At 46.2% G+C, this 17183-nt stretch overlaps 5 protein-coding genes across 5 annotated transcripts; 1 reads left to right on the forward strand and 4 right to left on the reverse strand.

The window, feature by feature from the left end:
- Positions 1–905: 905 nt before the first annotated feature.
- Positions 906–2362, forward strand: ATNIH1004_010134 (putative MFS transporter; the record flags this gene model as incomplete). Its single annotated transcript, XM_033574709.1, has 4 exons — positions 906–1110; positions 1157–2002; positions 2056–2229; positions 2280–2362. 4 exons carry the CDS (start codon positions 906–908, stop codon positions 2360–2362), a joined length of 1308 nt encoding a protein of 435 aa, XP_033422727.1.
- A 4336-nt stretch (positions 2363–6698) lies between these two features.
- ATNIH1004_010135 (uncharacterized protein) lies at positions 6699–7346 on the reverse strand (the record flags this gene model as incomplete). Its single annotated transcript, XM_033574710.1, has 1 exon — positions 6699–7346. The coding sequence occupies one exon, from the start codon at positions 7344–7346 to the stop codon at positions 6699–6701; it is 648 nt and encodes a 215-aa protein (XP_033422728.1).
- Positions 7347–7842: 496 nt separating this feature from the next.
- MAP2_3 (Methionine aminopeptidase 2) lies at positions 7843–9838 on the reverse strand (the record flags this gene model as incomplete). Its single annotated transcript, XM_033574711.1, has 6 exons — positions 7843–7899; positions 7945–8031; positions 8079–8243; positions 8296–8559; positions 8612–9423; positions 9811–9838. The coding sequence occupies 6 exons, from the start codon at positions 9836–9838 to the stop codon at positions 7843–7845; spliced, it is 1413 nt and encodes a 470-aa protein (XP_033422729.1).
- Positions 9839–12536: 2698 nt separating this feature from the next.
- ATNIH1004_010137 (uncharacterized protein) lies at positions 12537–13422 on the reverse strand (the record flags this gene model as incomplete). Its single annotated transcript, XM_033574712.1, has 4 exons — positions 12537–12601; positions 12830–13149; positions 13200–13310; positions 13373–13422. The coding sequence occupies 4 exons, from the start codon at positions 13420–13422 to the stop codon at positions 12537–12539; spliced, it is 546 nt and encodes a 181-aa protein (XP_033422730.1).
- Positions 13423–13956: 534 nt separating this feature from the next.
- Positions 13957–14318, reverse strand: ATNIH1004_010138 (uncharacterized protein; the record flags this gene model as incomplete). Its single annotated transcript, XM_033574713.1, has 2 exons — positions 13957–14228; positions 14291–14318. 2 exons carry the CDS (start codon positions 14316–14318, stop codon positions 13957–13959), a joined length of 300 nt encoding a protein of 99 aa, XP_033422731.1.
- Positions 14319–17183: the final 2865 nt, after the last annotated feature.

Here is a 17183-nt window from a genome sequence, read left to right on the forward strand (position 1 = left end):
GCCGCCTCTACTATGCAATTAATTGGGCACCTGGCTTGTCGCTCGGAATGGGCAGGTCCTACGGAATAAAACCGCGGGTATGGGTGGGGTTTCGGGATCGGACCCCGAGCCTGCTCCACCCCACCCCAAAAAAAGTAAAACAGCTTTAAACTCAGGATAAAACAATGCGAGTGCTAAAAACTTAGTGAGCCGTAATTCAGTACTGTCAAGGAAGTCGTGGTTTCAACATAACCCTACCACTGAGATTGGATTCTTTTTGCGTCATCGAATGTTGGATTTACTACGTAATACTTGCATAGAAAGCTGCTCTACGGAGTACTGCAGGCACCAGTTCTGTATAGCACCCTAACCTTTTTCTTTTTTCAGCATAAATAATATCATTTGACCACTAAAGATCCATGGGCTCTAGGCCATAATTCGGTATTATCATGGAAATCCGGGAGAAATTCCTAAGATGATATCCTGGCTGAGATCAGAGGTAGCGTGTCCATCGCGAGGGAAAATATCGACGACCTATCGGGTCTTATGGAGTAGCAGTCCGAAGAAATGTGGGGTTGATGTACGTGCTGGCTCTAATTTCAATGGCTAGCTTACATATTAAACCACCGGATGTGGCATAGCACATAGGCGATCGGCGTGTCGTGAGTCAAAGGGAGTACTTGACACTTCTCACGTCAGCTTCCAATTTTTCTCCCCGCACCCTTCATAGTCAAAGCAAGCATCTCTCCAGACACCTGCAAGTCAGCCGGGCCCTCAGGAAACAAAGTGAAGTCCTCACGATGGAGACACGCCAGCCCATCGGTTATCGATGGCGCTCGTCGAAATTCTTTATTCTTGCCACAGTCGGCCTCGCCTTATTCGCGGAGACATTTCTCTATGGCTTCCTCGTCCCCATCCTGGCCCACATGCTCGAGGTTCGATTAGGGATCGACCCGTCCGAGACCCAGAAATACACCACGACTCTGCTTTCGATCCATGGCTTGCTCACGGTCCTTGTAGCGCCCGTGGTTGCGCATTTTGCAGACAAGACACCTAATCGGAAAGTCCCGTTGCTGATGGCGTTGACATTATGTCTGGTCGGGACGATTCTTGTGGCTTGGACTCCATCTGGTATGTAATTTTGCCTTATGGAATATTGACTAATAAGTCTCCACAGTTTGGGCTCTTTTCCTCGGACGATATCTACAGGCAGTCGGCGGCTCGGCGACATGGATTGTCTGCTTTGCGATTCTCCTCGATTGTACTGCGGCCGAAAACTTAGGGAAAATCACAGGCATCACCATGACCTTCGTCACCGCTGGAATCATTAGCGGGCCTACAGTGGCAGGAGTCCTACTAGAATTATTTGGTTACTGGGCCACTTGGTCTGTACCAATGATCATTCTCGTTCTGGATATCATCGCCCCTCTCCTTATGATCCAGACCCGGGATCTACCATCCACATCTACTAAAACCGACACCCCATCTCCATTGAACGGCGATGAAACGATCACCGACGAAACCACGGCCCTTCTCTCAGACAATACCTCCCCCCCACCCAAACCTGACGCAGTGGACCCTGTGGATCGCGATACCCCATCACCTAGAAAAGGCTTCCACCGTATCATACTCTCAGATGTACGAGTCCTAGTCGGACTATCCAACACCCTCCTTTACTCCTCCATCATATCCGGTTTTGACAGTACGCTCCCACTCCATCTACGGGATATATTCGGCTGGGGAAGCATGGCTACCGGATTAACGTTTTTCTGTCTTCAACTCCCGTCTTTCTTTCTTGCCGCTTTATCGGGTATGCTCCGTGACCGATGCGGAGTACGATACCCCGCTGCCATCGGCTGGGGCCTAATGGGTCCATTACTGTGGCTGTTGGGGATGCCCGGTGATAAAAGTTTTCCATGGGCTGGTGCAGAAGCTGGTGGGAAGACTATATTTCCCTGTACCTTGTTTGTGTTTGGGGCAGTTTCGATGTTAGTTCGTGGTTCCGGGTCACTACAGTTAAATTGTGAGTATGCGACGTAAAAATTTACCACGTCTTTGCTAATGCGCCTGATTTAGTGGTCGTCAAAGATATGCAGTCAAAAGATCCCTTGATATTCGGTCCTGGCGGGGGTAATGCTCGAGTTCATTCCATTTTGGAAATGGCGTTCAGCACAGGAATGATGCTGGGACCCTTCCTCTCCGGAGTGTTGACGGAGAAGGTGGGATATTATTACATGACTTTTACATTCGGTATGGTTAGCCTTGATTTCTGATAGGTGTGAATGCTAATCAAGATATAGGATGTATTTCGCTGCTTCTGTCGGCCCTTTGCTTTCGTTTCTTAGACGGCAAACGGGCAAGGGGAGCTACTTCACCGGCTTGAAGTGTTGGACAAAAGGATTATATATATACATTCGGATAAACAGGTACTGCACATGAGATATGCAATGATGCTGATGGATTTCGTTTGATAAAAGCAATGTCTAGTATCAAATACCGCAAAAGTTTTTAATGCTAAACAAGTTATATGCACGACAAGGAGAACAAAGAATAGACTTTACTTATATAAGGCCAAGCTAGATAATGCATACGTCTTTCCGATTAAGAACAAAGTTGCATTACTTGACAAAGACCCTCGCTCTTCCCCCGCCACCTAAGTTCATTACAAGAATCTATAACAACAGGAATTTTGATACATATAGCACATTTTAGCTCTCCTCACTCTCGACTTTGTCAAACCAAATAAATCGGTTTATTTACTCGCGACCACGGGTCATTCCACCACCTACATGCATAGGTAAGGAGATATTGACGGAGGCCAGTCGCTATATGAGCATTCATCAAGGCCCATAGTGCTGCAATACCTTTCAGCAAGCTTATTGCTGCCTGGAAAGTCTGCCGTTCCGAGGTCAATTTTCCTAATGCCTGTTAGTATGCAGGGATATTGGACCAAGACCCGGGTTGAATAACTTACATCCACTCCTTATCTAATTGAGTCGGTACTGATCGATGACTGAACTGGATCAGCTAAAGTGGTTGTTGTCCTCTGCTAGTTGCTGCCTGTTGTGGAAAGCGAGCGGTGTGGCAAGAAGGGCGATTATATCCTTTATACATGAATAACGCACTAAATTATATCCCAGTTACCTTCTCGGTAGATACTAGTACAGATAAGAATATCAATATTCCATCATATTGTCACCACCACATCTCCAAGAGGATTCAACTTACCGGAAAAGTATGAAATATTGGTCCCGAGAGAACCACCAGAGAGACCGTCTGACCCAAGAATCCAGTCTGATTCCACAAATTTCAACGTCCTCAACACCTGTTGGAAGGGGACATCGATTGTCAAGGAAGCAGTTTGCTTCTCAGAAGACGTGTCTTCTGGACAGCATGGCTCGGCCGTCTGAGGGCAGAAAAGAGAGGGTAGTGGAGTCTGAGGAACCAGTAACCGAGACGACATTAGAAACGGAAAAAAAAAAAAAAAAAAAAAAAAAAAAACCGCTCTCCCTCTCCTCCCCGCTGCCCTCGTTGCTTTGTGCATCAGAGGAACGGAGGAGTTCGCCGATGTCTATTAGAGATTCGCCGCCTCTATTGTGCTCCTCCAGCCCACTGATGCCTGGACTGGCATGTTGTGGAGTGACAGTGTCTTCTGGGGTCGACAACCAACTGCCTGTCATACATCATTCAGTATTTGGTGCTTTTCACAGCAGCTAACAAGAAATATCAGTAGAAAGTAACTTACGGCCACCTCCTGAGCCGGGTGACGGCGTTTTCCCCAACTTCTTCCGCTAACCGTTCAAGAACTCGGTCCCGTGTGCCAGGTGAGGGCAGCGGGGAAGAGGTAAAACGATCAACTAGGTCCATAGTGATATGCTTTCTGGGAAGAAAAAAGAAGAAGTATCCATAAAATTCCACTGAACTGAAAAGGGTATCAAGGCTCTAGTTAGTCAGGTAGAATTTCTGAAACGGTGACAAGAAGAAGTGGAAGAAGTGGAATTTTCCATAAGCAAAGCCTTTTAAACTACATGGAAGCAACTCTTACTCACACCTTCCTTTTCCCAGCTGGTAAACGTCTTCAAAAATCAAATTTGGAAGGTCCCAATAGGGAACATAGAAACCCCCAGTTTCTATTCAGCAGTGACACTCCATGGCGCAGTAGTCATAGACATGAAACCTCTCCATCTTGTTCGTCCCTACAGCCTGCTGATATGACAACTGGGACTTTCACAGCAACCGCAGCTGCGCCCACAACAAATTTCCATATCGACACATTTTGCCCGACCCAGCAACCATGCATATGTTCGGCCAATCCAACCTGTATTCTTGCGGGGAATATCCATCTTCTGCACAATAAGGGAATGAGGTTTGGCCTCCTCCATCTCTCTAGCTTTATATTTTGGTCCCAATATCGAGACTCGAGGATATGGATTTTGGATTTGTTGTTTTTCAGATTTAGTGAGGAGAGAACAGAGCTGTTCACTGTATCTAGGAGGATCCTCACCAGCCATGGGATTCGTCTTTTTACCTGATTATAATTTTCATCAGTCGTCTTCCCCGCTGCAGACTCGCAATGCCTCTATACTCTGTGTCAAGGTAAGGTCGGACCCAGGTCTTGGTGTCTGTTTTCCAAGATGCTGTATAATACTCATAATTACATTGTTCTTTCGGACTTGATAGGCGAGGTCGAAGTCACGCTTACATTTCGGATCTTCTGGTAGATGTTTGTGTTGGTAAGGAACTAGTGACTCGATGGTCGAAGTGTGTAGGATGAACGTGACAGAGGGTGAGCAGCGATATTTAATAGTGTCTCACTGTCATAGGCGTATTGATGACCCTTTTGCGGTCATTGTGATGTTGTACTCTCTAACACAATTATTACCTCTACGAATGCTGCTATTACGGCAGAATTGGGAACTAGAATATGAGAAAAGAATCCAAATATTCGGACACCCAGTCTAAACCATTTCGTAAGAGAATATATCTCTGATACCCACTTCAAATCCCTTGCGTGTATTATCGCACATCACTGGCCTGGAACTTCATCCGGCGAGGTGAGTTGAACCATTGTTAGGGATTGATAGGATTCTCTGTTTGCTCGCTGTCAGAATTCTGTCCAGAATAGAGGTCAGCCACAATTTCTATGCCGGTAGTGTATATTCCAAACCAAACTCCATCAACGAATGCTCAGGCAGAGAACAATACGGAAACACCTTATGTCACTCTTCTCTTTTTCACAACTCCCATCTGTGCCACAACGCTCCTTGATCCAGACCCCAATAATACTATACAATACGCGGAACGGGAGTGGACGCCAGGCTCTGGGTGTCATGGTATACTCGACAAGAGGGCGGGGGCCTGGTTTCTGGGAACTTGTGATTCAATGATTGTTTTAAGTTATTGCTATATGAATAGTAATAGGAGTCCGCGCACCGTCATCTTGTCCCCGAAGGGCTCCCATGTAAGACCCAACTTGGGCTGTCCTGGAAACATTAATTCATTAGTGTATTGTTTCAAGGCTGTAATTAGTTTAGGAACAGTAGGAAAGTTGGAAGAGTGATATAGGGGGTATTCGTATCCCAGTAGATATGGATTTCTTTATCCAAGTGTCTTAGTGGCAATAATGCAAGTTGTATGGAGGCAACCAGAAGTAAAATGACTGTGCCCAGAATCTATAGCAGGGTTATTAAGATGACACTATGCAGAGTTTTTGCTGGTACTCCATGTACAGGGTTTCTGTTGGCACTGTACTTATAACACAAGCCCGCTCATTTACTGCCGCTTATCTTCTCTACTCAGTCGTGGCGTTCGAACTCGATAAAAACCAGAGATTAACTCGGAAAAATCGCCCATTGCATGTCGAACACCTTGGGCCTTGCCCCGGCGTGCTGAGTTACCTGGCACTCTACTGGAGCAGGTAGATAGAACTAGCACACTTGAATGAAGCAGAAAATTAGAGCAGTTAATTAAAGTACTTATCAAAGTGATGCATCAAAGTACTGGATCACTTTTCTCCTGTAAACTTTTGTCTTATCATCTCTTCATCTCACCTAATCTCTCATTCCTAGGTTAGGGAGACCGGTGATACCCCGGTCCAGACGCGGTACACTTGGGCCACGAATCATAAGATGGTCTGGATCATCAAGGTGCTTTTCAAGTAAGCAAAATGGCCAAAAGCATCCTAAGAGAGAACATACACCTGAGGCATGTTGATATATCAAGTAAAGCCATTCTATCGTGTAGGGTGAGAGAGCTGGTAACGATAATTATGGAAGATTAAAACAGGTTGGATGGCGGAGAAAACACTTTCACACATGTGCTCACTGTTGGTGGTATATCAGATATTTGGTTACTTAATGAAACATACGAAGACACCACTGATAGCCAGAGCGCTCCTCCTCGACCTGTCTTTGTCACTCGTTTCCTGTCGCTCGAGAGTATCTTAAGTAAATCCTTGGAGTACTGATCAGTAATATAAACTAGAATAGAGTAATACTTAGTACTCTGACTACTTTACACTTTACTATACTCAAAATAATCAAGCACTTCCATCCAACGAAGCAATGACAAAGGATTCGATATAAGTGGGCAATAATGGATGCGGATCATAATCCGAATGGAATATACAAGATCGGATCACATCTATCTTATCTGTACCTACACCTCCCATCTCAACTCTCATATCACCATCAAACCGGGTCTTAAGAAAAGAGACAATCCTATACTCCCTTCAACTCCTTCCTCATAAATACCTCCCATAACCAAACCACCCCCCCATCCACAGTCTTCTCCTGATACCTCGGTTCCTCCTTCCACCCCACATACCCCAATTTCTCATACCACTCCTGGATACTAAACTCAGGCATTGGCATCCCGATCCGATCCCAGAAACCGCGTCCCTCTGGTCCCTCGTCGTACATATATCGTTTACTCAGCGCAGTCAGAGCCATCACGCTACAATTCGGACTTCCGTACGGTTCCTGCACGGCCATCCGCTCGGCTAGGTCCATAGCGCGTCGTCCGAGGCGTAACGCGCGATATTCCGGTAGGATGAAGAAGGTCTGGATGGCGAGGACTGATTTGTCCGCGCGCGCGAGTTCCGCGTCCGGTGGGTCGCTGTAGGCGTCTAGGGAGATGTGGCCTGCCAGGATGGATTCATTCTCTCCATTATGATTATTATTGTTATGATTGCTATTGGTGGTGGTGATCCAGAAAAGGCTTTTCAGACCCTCTGCTTGTTTGGTTTTCCATTGCTGAAGTTTCTCGGGTGTGTGGTCCCATCCGCAGAGGACACGTTGGCGTAGGAGTTCGGCTAATTGATCCGCGTCTTGGAGGTTGATGGGCTCGAGGTAGCATGGAGCGGACATGATTCTAGTGGTATTATTCGGTAAATTTTAGGGAGGAAGATAGCCTGTTGAAATTATACTGACAGTCCGTAAGCTTAGTCACTGAAATGTCTTAGTTAACTAGCATTTAGTGTACATCCATATACCCATACAAGATGGCCAAGATGTTGGTAGAGTCATCGCCATCCATAGTTTGGGCCGCTACAATCCATCGTTTATACCACGAAGCTCAAGAACACTAGATTTTACATTTTACTTATCCCGTCTTCTATTCCCGCCGTCTATATTAATTTGTAGTCATGCACCAGGCTATCGTCTTCGCCATGGATTCAGCTCCGAACTTTTTACTGAGTCTACTGACATAGGAAGCAGTTGCCCTGGAAGGATAGACTAGAATAATAATTCAACTAAGAGATGTTCATTCTGAAGTAACTTTAAATAGTATCCATGTTGAATGGTAATATCAACCAATGCAGAGTCATGTTGTATGGCGTAAAAAAAAAAAAAAAAGACCACACTAATAGTCCTCTCCGCGACTGAGAACTTCCTTGTTGGATTCCCCCAACAAGATAGTCTAAAGAAATTAGCCTGTGAATTCCCATCATAGAGAAGAACATACATGTTCAAACTGTGCCGAGTAGGACCCCTCGATATCCATCAGAGGCGCGTATTCCTCTACAACCCCTCTGGATACAAGACTATTCATCTGCCACAATAAGCAACATGCAACCACTGGGTGAATACTATACTTACTCCAGCCAAATAACGCTCAACCCCAAGCCGTTCGAGGTAGCGCCGGCAAAACACAATCGAGCCGAAATTCTCGTCGATCGTTTTATAGAGAGACCGGGCTGAGGCAAGAGGCGATATCACCTTCTTTGGCGCCAGTGGGTCTTTTCCATACCCATAGACACCAGGCTAAAGAGTCAGTGACTCTATATCTATCACTTTCAGTCTGGGTGAAACATACCCCGTCAACCAAACGGGCACGACCTGTCGACCCAAACGTTTCAATGGCAAATATCTCCCCCACTTCCATCTTGGTTTGGTCAGAATTCTTCACAAAAGGGACCATCTTGCCACCGTGAATCCGATAATGCTCGATGTTATGCCCGGAGATATTTCGAACAGCTTTTACAGGGAAGGTCCGGCCTTTGATCTCCACCTCGTAGCTTTCCATCGCTTCTTGGATGGCCGCACTGACATCACTAATACGAACATCGACTCCCGCATTCTAACAGAGTCACATTAGATATGCTCTAGGTTGGGTGGAGCAGGGTCTTCACCTTTATGCCCGTGTTGGTTGCATCTTTCACTGCAGCGAGCAGATTATCATAAGTGGGATCGAATGACATTGTGAATGCACTGTCAACAATCCAACCATTGATATGGACGCCAAAATCAACCTTCATCACGTCGCTCGCTTGCAAAACAACTTCCTTTTGGCCGGGATTAGGCGTGTAATGGGCCACGTAATTATTCAGCGAGAGCCTAGTCGGGAATCCCATTCCCGACACAAGACAACTTCCAGGTTCCAGGCCAGCATTGTCGAGCAACGCCCTCACACCATCCTCGATGCCTACAGCAATATCGGTGAGAGTCTGGCCGGGCCGAACACTGTCCTGTGCCCAGCGTCGAACCTGACGATGTATCTCTGCCGCCTTGCGATAGTCATTCAGGAAAGTGTCATCTTGCAGGTGACGACGGGATTGATATCGGACTTCGTCAGCCATCGTGCGAGCCGTATTCTCGGCCACATAGCCATAGTTTTGAATCTCTCCGCTGGGGTATTGACCCCTGGGGAAGAGCTCAGCCAAGGGCACTCGTGGTGGCGACGACTGTTTCAACGATGGTGTTTTCTTCTTAGACTTCTTTCGTTTCTTTTTCTTCGAAGCGGCGGTCGGTCCAGATGGTGATATTATCTTACTAATGTCACAGCCCAGTCCGGCTACGGCGGCATCGTCGTCATCGTCGTCATCTCCCCCGTCATTTCCCACGCTAGTATCACCATCCCGGGACAAGTGCGCCCCCCGTGGCTCGCCGTTTGTAGCGTTGTTCTTGATCGAGCCGGATGGATCATCTGCTGAAGTGAGCACAACTGTGAGACAAGTCTACGGGAACTGGTAGGTCATACTACCGTTTCTCTGACGCTCATGCTCTGGAGTTTTAGAGCCCATTTCAACATGAAGATATGGTATGCAATCAGTCGATGTGAATCGTGAGATTTAATCCGCTAGGTTTGTACGAAGTGCGGGGGGTCAGTAGGAGATTTCTTGGCCCCCACCTTCTCATGCCGAAGGTTTTTCCATTCCGAAATTCTACTACAAACGGAGTACAGTCAGTATATTCTGTTGGTGCGGTGGACTGAATCGAGCAAATGGACAAAAGTTGTAATTTTGGGTATAGCTGTAGCATTATTCTGCTGGCCGCTTTGGATTTCCTATTTTGGGTCCCGCCGCTTTTATGGTCTCACGTGAACACTCACAGAGTGATCCAGGGACGTCAACAAGCATTTGGTGCGTGTTCTGGAGCACTAGTTCACTGCTCTTAAGGATAACACATAGTGGACAAAGGTGGTGGGCATACTACAGTAATAGAATAGTTTTGAACGGTTACTGGTTCTGACTGGTTCCGACTGGTTACTATTAGATAATAATAGCAAAATTACTTATTAGTTCATGAGAATGTCTTGGTTATCGAGCTTGCTGGCGTGCGTCCCTGAGAGAGTATTTCTTTCATCCCCGATTATCGGGCGTTCGAAGTCTGCCATTGTGGAAAAGGCTGATCATGATAGGGGCATTTTCCCTCTGTGGAAATGCCCTGATTTGGTTTTCTCTTTGTGGAAAAAAGGCGTGAGCATTAAATTTTACCTTTGTGGCAATAGCCCTAGTCAGGCCGGCAGCCCGTTGGATTTCATCAATTGTGTCTCCCCAGGTATGTTGTACCGACGCTGTTGATTACCGGTAGGCATGGATGCAGTAAAAATATACTCTTACAATCTCATTAATCATGGCAAAGAAATACACATGACATGTGTCTATAAAGCTTGAGCTATTAGAATCTATGAACCTGGTATCAGTTCTGCTACCATGACTTTCATCATCACCCGCCCTATATAGTTCTATCCACGGTGCTTGTACACCACATATGGAATTTGAGATTTACTTGAAAACATCCCCAGACCTTTAGAGGAAGATAGATCTGTCAAAGGTTGAACCCAGTGTATTGCTCAGGCATGGCCTTCGCTCCTATATAGGGCGCTAGATGCGACTGATCGAAGATCAGTCGTCTTGTACCTTTTTATATGGTCAAGTGGTTTTATCTCTACTAGCGCAGAGACAACCAAACCATCACAAGATCAAAGACAAAATGTTTACAACCAGCAGGTTTATTGCGCAGGCCTATTCAAACATGATAATAACCATATATTAATCATCTTTATAGTGAAATTACTATCAATTTCAAGCCAGAATTACACTATATGCACTGAGTAATCTAGTAAATACTACCTCCTGCACCCTCTGCCAGCGTAGGATTATTCTAATTCAGACGGGATATTGGAGTATATTCCTCGTTTCCAATCTTGAATTTAGATGATGAGAATCAACGGAGCACCGGCTGAACAGGTAGAGCTATGATATCTCATGCCCTCACTATGAGCTTTAACATTTCCTCAAAGAATTTCAGAGCCTACAAATTCCATCATTGCCACTGCACTACGTGGCAATAGTCAGAATATCTAATCATATATTAAAATTTAGTAGATTTACAATCACTTCAGATCTATTATTAATAGAAAGAGAAAGGTTCTACAATATTCTTCTTCTTAATATTTTATAATGGAGATAGGTATCTTCAGGTAGTGCTAGAAAACTATATATTGAGAGGAAGTAGATGTAGTATATCCATTCCTATCTATATCACTAGATCACTAGACTAGATGGTAATAGAAATAAGCTCTTAAATATTAAAATTTAAATATTTCTTCACGGCTTCCTAGTTGCCATTTAATCTATTAGATGCCACTAAGCAGTGAGACGCAATATATTCATGGAAATACACTGTCGTCGCTTGATGGTATATTGGTTGAACTCTTCTTCCCTCGCCTCGGTCACTGTAAAACAATGTTCAGCACATATCCAATATTAGAGATACCAGCAAAGCTTCCCACTGGTACTACCGTCCTTCCGGTGTGTGGCTTCTGCGCGGTCAATACCTGGATGGGTGTCTCCAGGTGAGTTAGAGGGTGAAGCTGCTTTTTGGTCGCGCAACTAGGGGTGATTTGGTTGAGTGTATAATAGATAAGGTGAGTTACGACCTACTCAAGAGGGTGATTGCTTGAAAAGGGAAAAGGTGTTGCTCTAGGTGGATGAATTTAGGGCTTCGTCCACTTTGTGGTTAGTGCACATACGCTCCACGCCGTTCTATTCTGCTGCTCCACAAAATCTTCCTCTTTAGCCAACAAGTAGGAACACTCCGATGGCACACTAGCTCTGCTTACTCCATAAGTTACTACGATCCAAGTGTTTTGTTCCTCATCGATGCACCTGTGCGTATCTAAGCGGGCTTCCAAGATATTACCTGTATGTATGTGTAAAAGCTGTTGGGTGTAGGAATTAGGGGAGAACAAGAATGCAAAATTACAGGATCGTAATCCTTGCGGGCATTCGCTGAAATCTAACTTGGGTTGGTGCGACCTAGTATTACTGTGAACACAAAACACAACGCCACGCCTCACCACTCTGTACATGCCTTAGGGTCTTAACCTTTATAATTTAATGGAAACCCCGCTTTTCCTTGAACTCATCTCTATCTCTTATACTGCTCTGACTCGCCCTTCTCACTGCCAGCTCCCCAGAGACCTAGTGCACCGAGTGCGTAGAGCACGTAGGACGACATAATAAGGGAAATCTCGTCGTGACTTAAAAAGATTAGGTTTCTGTTGGAACAGCTCCTTCCCACAAACATTTGCAATACTTAACCCTTTTGGCCGGCCAGGGAGGATTTATATGTTTTCGTAGAAATGCCTAGTTAGTGAACCGGATGTTTGTATTCCATCACCCGGTCCTTCAGTGAGAGATTGGGATTCCAAATACAGAGAAAGCATTTCGTGGGTGGGTCTGTTGGTGACTTAACCTGGACAGATTTTTGCTTGACACAGAGCAATCTCGGTCTCGCCCTTCACCGAGTGCCGCGTTCTAACTTGGTCATTTACTCCTTACACTTTCGCTTGCGTTCGTTGACAGTATCCTGAGATGCACGAACCGCCAGGAGGCCTGTACGGTCAATTCGGGTTAATTAACGCACTTAATATACAGGCGAATCTCACAAAGTCGCCCTGAGACCCCGTTTTGCGGACGACATCGATATCGACGTCCACCTCGTAATGTTGGATAAAGTTACGGGTATCTGAGTGCTGCAATACAATATTTTAGAAGCGTCTGCAACTCCTTCTATTTACTAGTTTAGCAATCCGGCCAGCCCGAGAACCTCGTAAGACTCACCACTGCTGTTAAAGCCCTTGCCTCCATCATATCGAAGAAGGTACGGCTTGGTGACCTGTTTAAAGCCCTCCGGGTCATACTTCTTGCTGGCGGCCTGCAACGCAGCCTTAGCCTTCTTCCCGTATCCATCGACTGGATTCTGCCTAGCATCGGCATAGTTCAGGTACTTAAAAGAGCGAAACACGCCGGTGGCCTTCGTAATCTGCTCAATCGAGCCAAGCAAGCCTTCGATGGTCTTGCGCATCAAGGGGCTATCGCTTTCGTTGGGGAAGAATCGATCAGAAGAACAATATTTAGACGCCCATCCGTCGTATCCAGGCCTAAACTGATTTTTCCATTTAGGGCAGCGGTGGGTTGTATTGTTAGGTACCAGTTCATGCCTTTGATGGAAGAGATCGATAAAGTAGACGTTCTGAACTCAGATGTAATTGATCCGTAGACAGAAGGATTATGAGCAAAAGATGCAGTGTAGTACAGTGTACTAATGTTTGACATTAGCCCATCAGACCATGATCAGGAGAGGAAAAAACCGGTGGAACTTACAAATAACCAGGGACCTGGTAACTGTCTTCCTCGATCACAAAGTCTGACATGTTTGACGTACGGAGGGTGCTGTAGAGAACGGTTGTGTTGTCAACGAAAGGCTGAAAGATAGACGGATGAGGCTCCGGCTTAGTATGCAACAGGATGTCAGTAACAAACAAAGAAGGCTGGTGGGAGGTTCAGCCATAGGACTGAACCATATCTGCATGGGGGTCGAAGTTCTTTGGCTCCATAAAACTAGAGTAGCCTTCCAGCTGACGCGGAATTCTCAGTGTGGGCCATAAAGCCTCCCCAAATTTTGGTGTACCAGTGCGCCTTCATAGTGATCTCGTAACGACACCAAAATTATTCGATCCACCTTTTAGGGCAACAAAAAAATCCGGGTGCGAATCCTCGGTAACAGTAATAATCTCGCCGCTTGCTAGAACAATCTCATACTCTAGTACTTCGTCGCAGCCCCATCCTACAGCGGGACTAAGTGCGGCGATGCCACCTCTGGTGAGGAATCCACCTGCGCCAATGGAGGCGTCTCGTCCTCCAGCGACGGTTATATGCAAGGGATCTCACACCCTGTAGACCTGGAGTCATGAGGTCCCTGATTCAGTCTGCACTGTCGAGAGATCTTGGCTCAACTTCACGTCGTGCATGGCACGGAGATCAATGGTCACTCCGTCCTGAATATTGGCAGCCCCGGCGGAAAGCATGTGTCCGTTACTACGAATAGCAAACTTTTCGCCGGACTCACGGTGGGTGCTCGCCATAGTCACAACAATAGTCGACACATCTTGGGCGTTGTAGGGCCGAACCACGCAGGCCGGCCGCAGGTTTTGCTCTTGGAAACTGAAGTATGAGAAGACTGATTGATTGTACATGGAAGTAAGTGGAGTATGGACTTTGCCTTCTAGCAAGGAAGCTAACCGATCACAGGAGGGCTGACGCTGGGCATGGTTAGAGTGTTGCTATGGAACAATTGTGCGAGGTTGCGCTCAGAAGAGGCTAGCGTTGCAATGTCAAGGCATTGGGCTGGGCTTATCTCATGATAATAGATTCTGGACCCAGGAAGATTTTTCGTGATTGTTTATAATTCCCTATTCCGGTTTATGCGTTTATTTAGGTCAGAGACTCTTTTGTTCCTTACATTTAGTACGAACTTCGCGAGTCCCGCCAAATAGATCTGCCAATCATCCTTGCCTCCACTCAAACCAGAAAGGCCAGGCGGGCACAGTTAGCAGTTCTCCTGTAGCCATAATATAACCGCGGCCAAGACCGCCATGATCTTACGGTCCAAGAAAAGTGTGGCCATGTAGGAAGGATGTTCTAACTGGCTTACAATGTCGCAGGAAGGCCACTGGTCCAATGATACCTCGCCTTTCATAACCAGCCAATCAATTTAGGGGCCCTTTGGCGCGCAAGTTTGGTACCAACCTCCCTGTAAATCATTTCAACCTGCAAATCCCTCTTGTTGTGGAATTCAGGGGAAGTGATGCGCAGGAAGCTATTCTATCAGCTACAGGCCAACTAGCCGAACCAGGAAGTAGATGTCATTCAGTGGAAACACCAGGAATCGCAGTATCTCAACCAAGTGAACCTACTAAACGGTTCCCTATACTCTCATTGAGGTGTTCAACTATCTAAAGGATTCAGGGGTTGAACCGGTCGTCAGATACTCCGTACCGCTAAGTCGGGCAGGTTATATTGTTTCCGTAACAGCTCTCAAAGGGAACTTGCCAAGCTCAAGCTGATCTACAATATGCCACCATGGAATTCATCAATAACAAGTCCAACCAACAGCACCAAGTGGTTGTTCTTACCTTGAGACTACTGGAAAAAAGGTAAAAGGCAACGTAAACGAGAAGAGGAAGCTGTGTTGATTGAGGACGATCCAAAATTAGGAGAATGCGTGCGCCCCCTACAGGAGGTTCCTAAGACCTAAGGTTAAAGCAAGTCACTGCCGCGCATGGGATTGCATGCCTGGGCAGCGCACTGGGAAGCCAGTTATCCGGTCCTACTATCGCTTCGGTTTGAAAGTAATTTCTCTGGACGTTCCAGTACGGATTTGTCTCTTTTCTTCTACCCATCAAACAGTTAAACCCGACTGATCGATGTCCCTAGAAATTTAGTTCATATTGAATACTATCATATCAGTTGACTAGAGCGACTTCTCCCAGATCTATCTACCTTAGCTCGAGATGGCCTCCTAAAGATGGACGGCTGGATTGCCTTCCACCAGAGAGCGAATTCTCCAGGGAGTCATCCGCAAAAGCAATTTAAGATCAGTTTCGTTATGGAGGATGGGTCTTTATATCAGCTGCTATGAGCGGTTGTAACTGCTATGGAAACACTATGTCTGCCCGACTTGGCGGTGCGGAGTATCTGGCGATCGATTCAACCCCTGAATCCTTTAGATAGTTGAGCACCTAGATGGGAATGCAAGAGAGTTGGTGAGATACTGTGATTCCTGATGTTTCCACTGAATGACATCAACTTCCTAGTTCGGCTAGTTGGCCTGTAGCTGATAGAATAGCTTCCTGCGCATCACTTCCCCTGAATTCCACAAAAGTAATCGCAATTAGCTGCACAGTTTCAGCTGCGGCGGGGTAGCGTCCGCTAATGCAGAACATCGTATTAGGAACAAGATCTGCAGATCTAGTCAATACATTCATGCTACTATGACTGGCTCATTCAAGTGATTTGGGGTTACCTCTTGAGAGGGGACACAGGTCAGCCAACTTTCCTGCATTTCATACCGTTAGCCCTACAATCTCCACTCTGACGTGGCTCTCGGATCAGTGACAGGATTGCCCACTTCCCCACCTATGTTAATAGCTCCCTAATCTGCATTTGTCTCAGATTGCGGAGTGGACTAACTGTAGGTGAATTGCATGCGACGGCATGAAACTTACAAGGCAATACTTGTCGCTGATCATGTCATGTTGATCCGCCATTCTTCCCCGGGCCGTAGGTCGGAGCGCCCTTATGTACTAAGGGCCGGGCCAGAAGACGTTACTGGGTCCTTGTTGGAAGCATGAAGAGTCTGGGATTCGGGGGTATGGCGGCACCCGCGAACTAGACTAAATAGTTAGTTACATACAGATTCTAAGACAGTACAGAACCCGGACCTGGAGGAGAGGGATAACCGATGTTCTAACAGGCCTTCTAAGTTACATGATTTTAGTACGGGGCCCTCCGACCTGTGTACTCTGTCTTCCCTGACCCTGCTCCCCTAGCTTCGGTTCTGGAAATAATTTACTTCCAGGCTGGAACGTCCTCACTTCACTTTTCGGTCCTTTTCATGTCGTTTCAGGGAATCGGCGTGTGATAGCGCGCGTTACCAGTACATGCACCGAATCCCAATATATCTCCTGCATCCAGCTCGCTCTTGTGACCGCGTTTTTAATATAGGTAATTAGTGGGGAGCGCATTAAGGAGCTCAATCAATATTCAAGGGTCTCCGCCACATATGCGACAGCCAAACATGAACCTTGTCAAGCAATTTCTGATCCATGCCGCGGCGCTGAACTTGTCGGCTAGCGTTGGTGACGCCAGGAGCTGCATTGTCAGCTGTAGTTGAGGTAGTATTGCATAGAGGCAATGACATGCATGATTTTATCGCGGAGATCGGTATATTGAATAACCAAATCCTTTGCGAGTCAATTCAGGTTCGCTAAATGCTATTTCACTAGATACCACAACTAACTATGCATATAGCCGTACTCCATTCAAAGTATTCATAGGTTCCAAGGACTTTACCGAGAAGATTTACTGGGAAAATAGTCCTCTGCGTATAACTATGAAAAAGCTTGAGTTGAGC

This window comes from Aspergillus tanneri, assembly GCF_003426965.1.
Source record: "Aspergillus tanneri strain NIH1004 chromosome Unknown AapTan_5_pilon_pilon_pilon, whole genome shotgun sequence".
NCBI lineage: Eukaryota > Fungi > Ascomycota > Eurotiomycetes > Eurotiales > Aspergillaceae > Aspergillus > Aspergillus tanneri.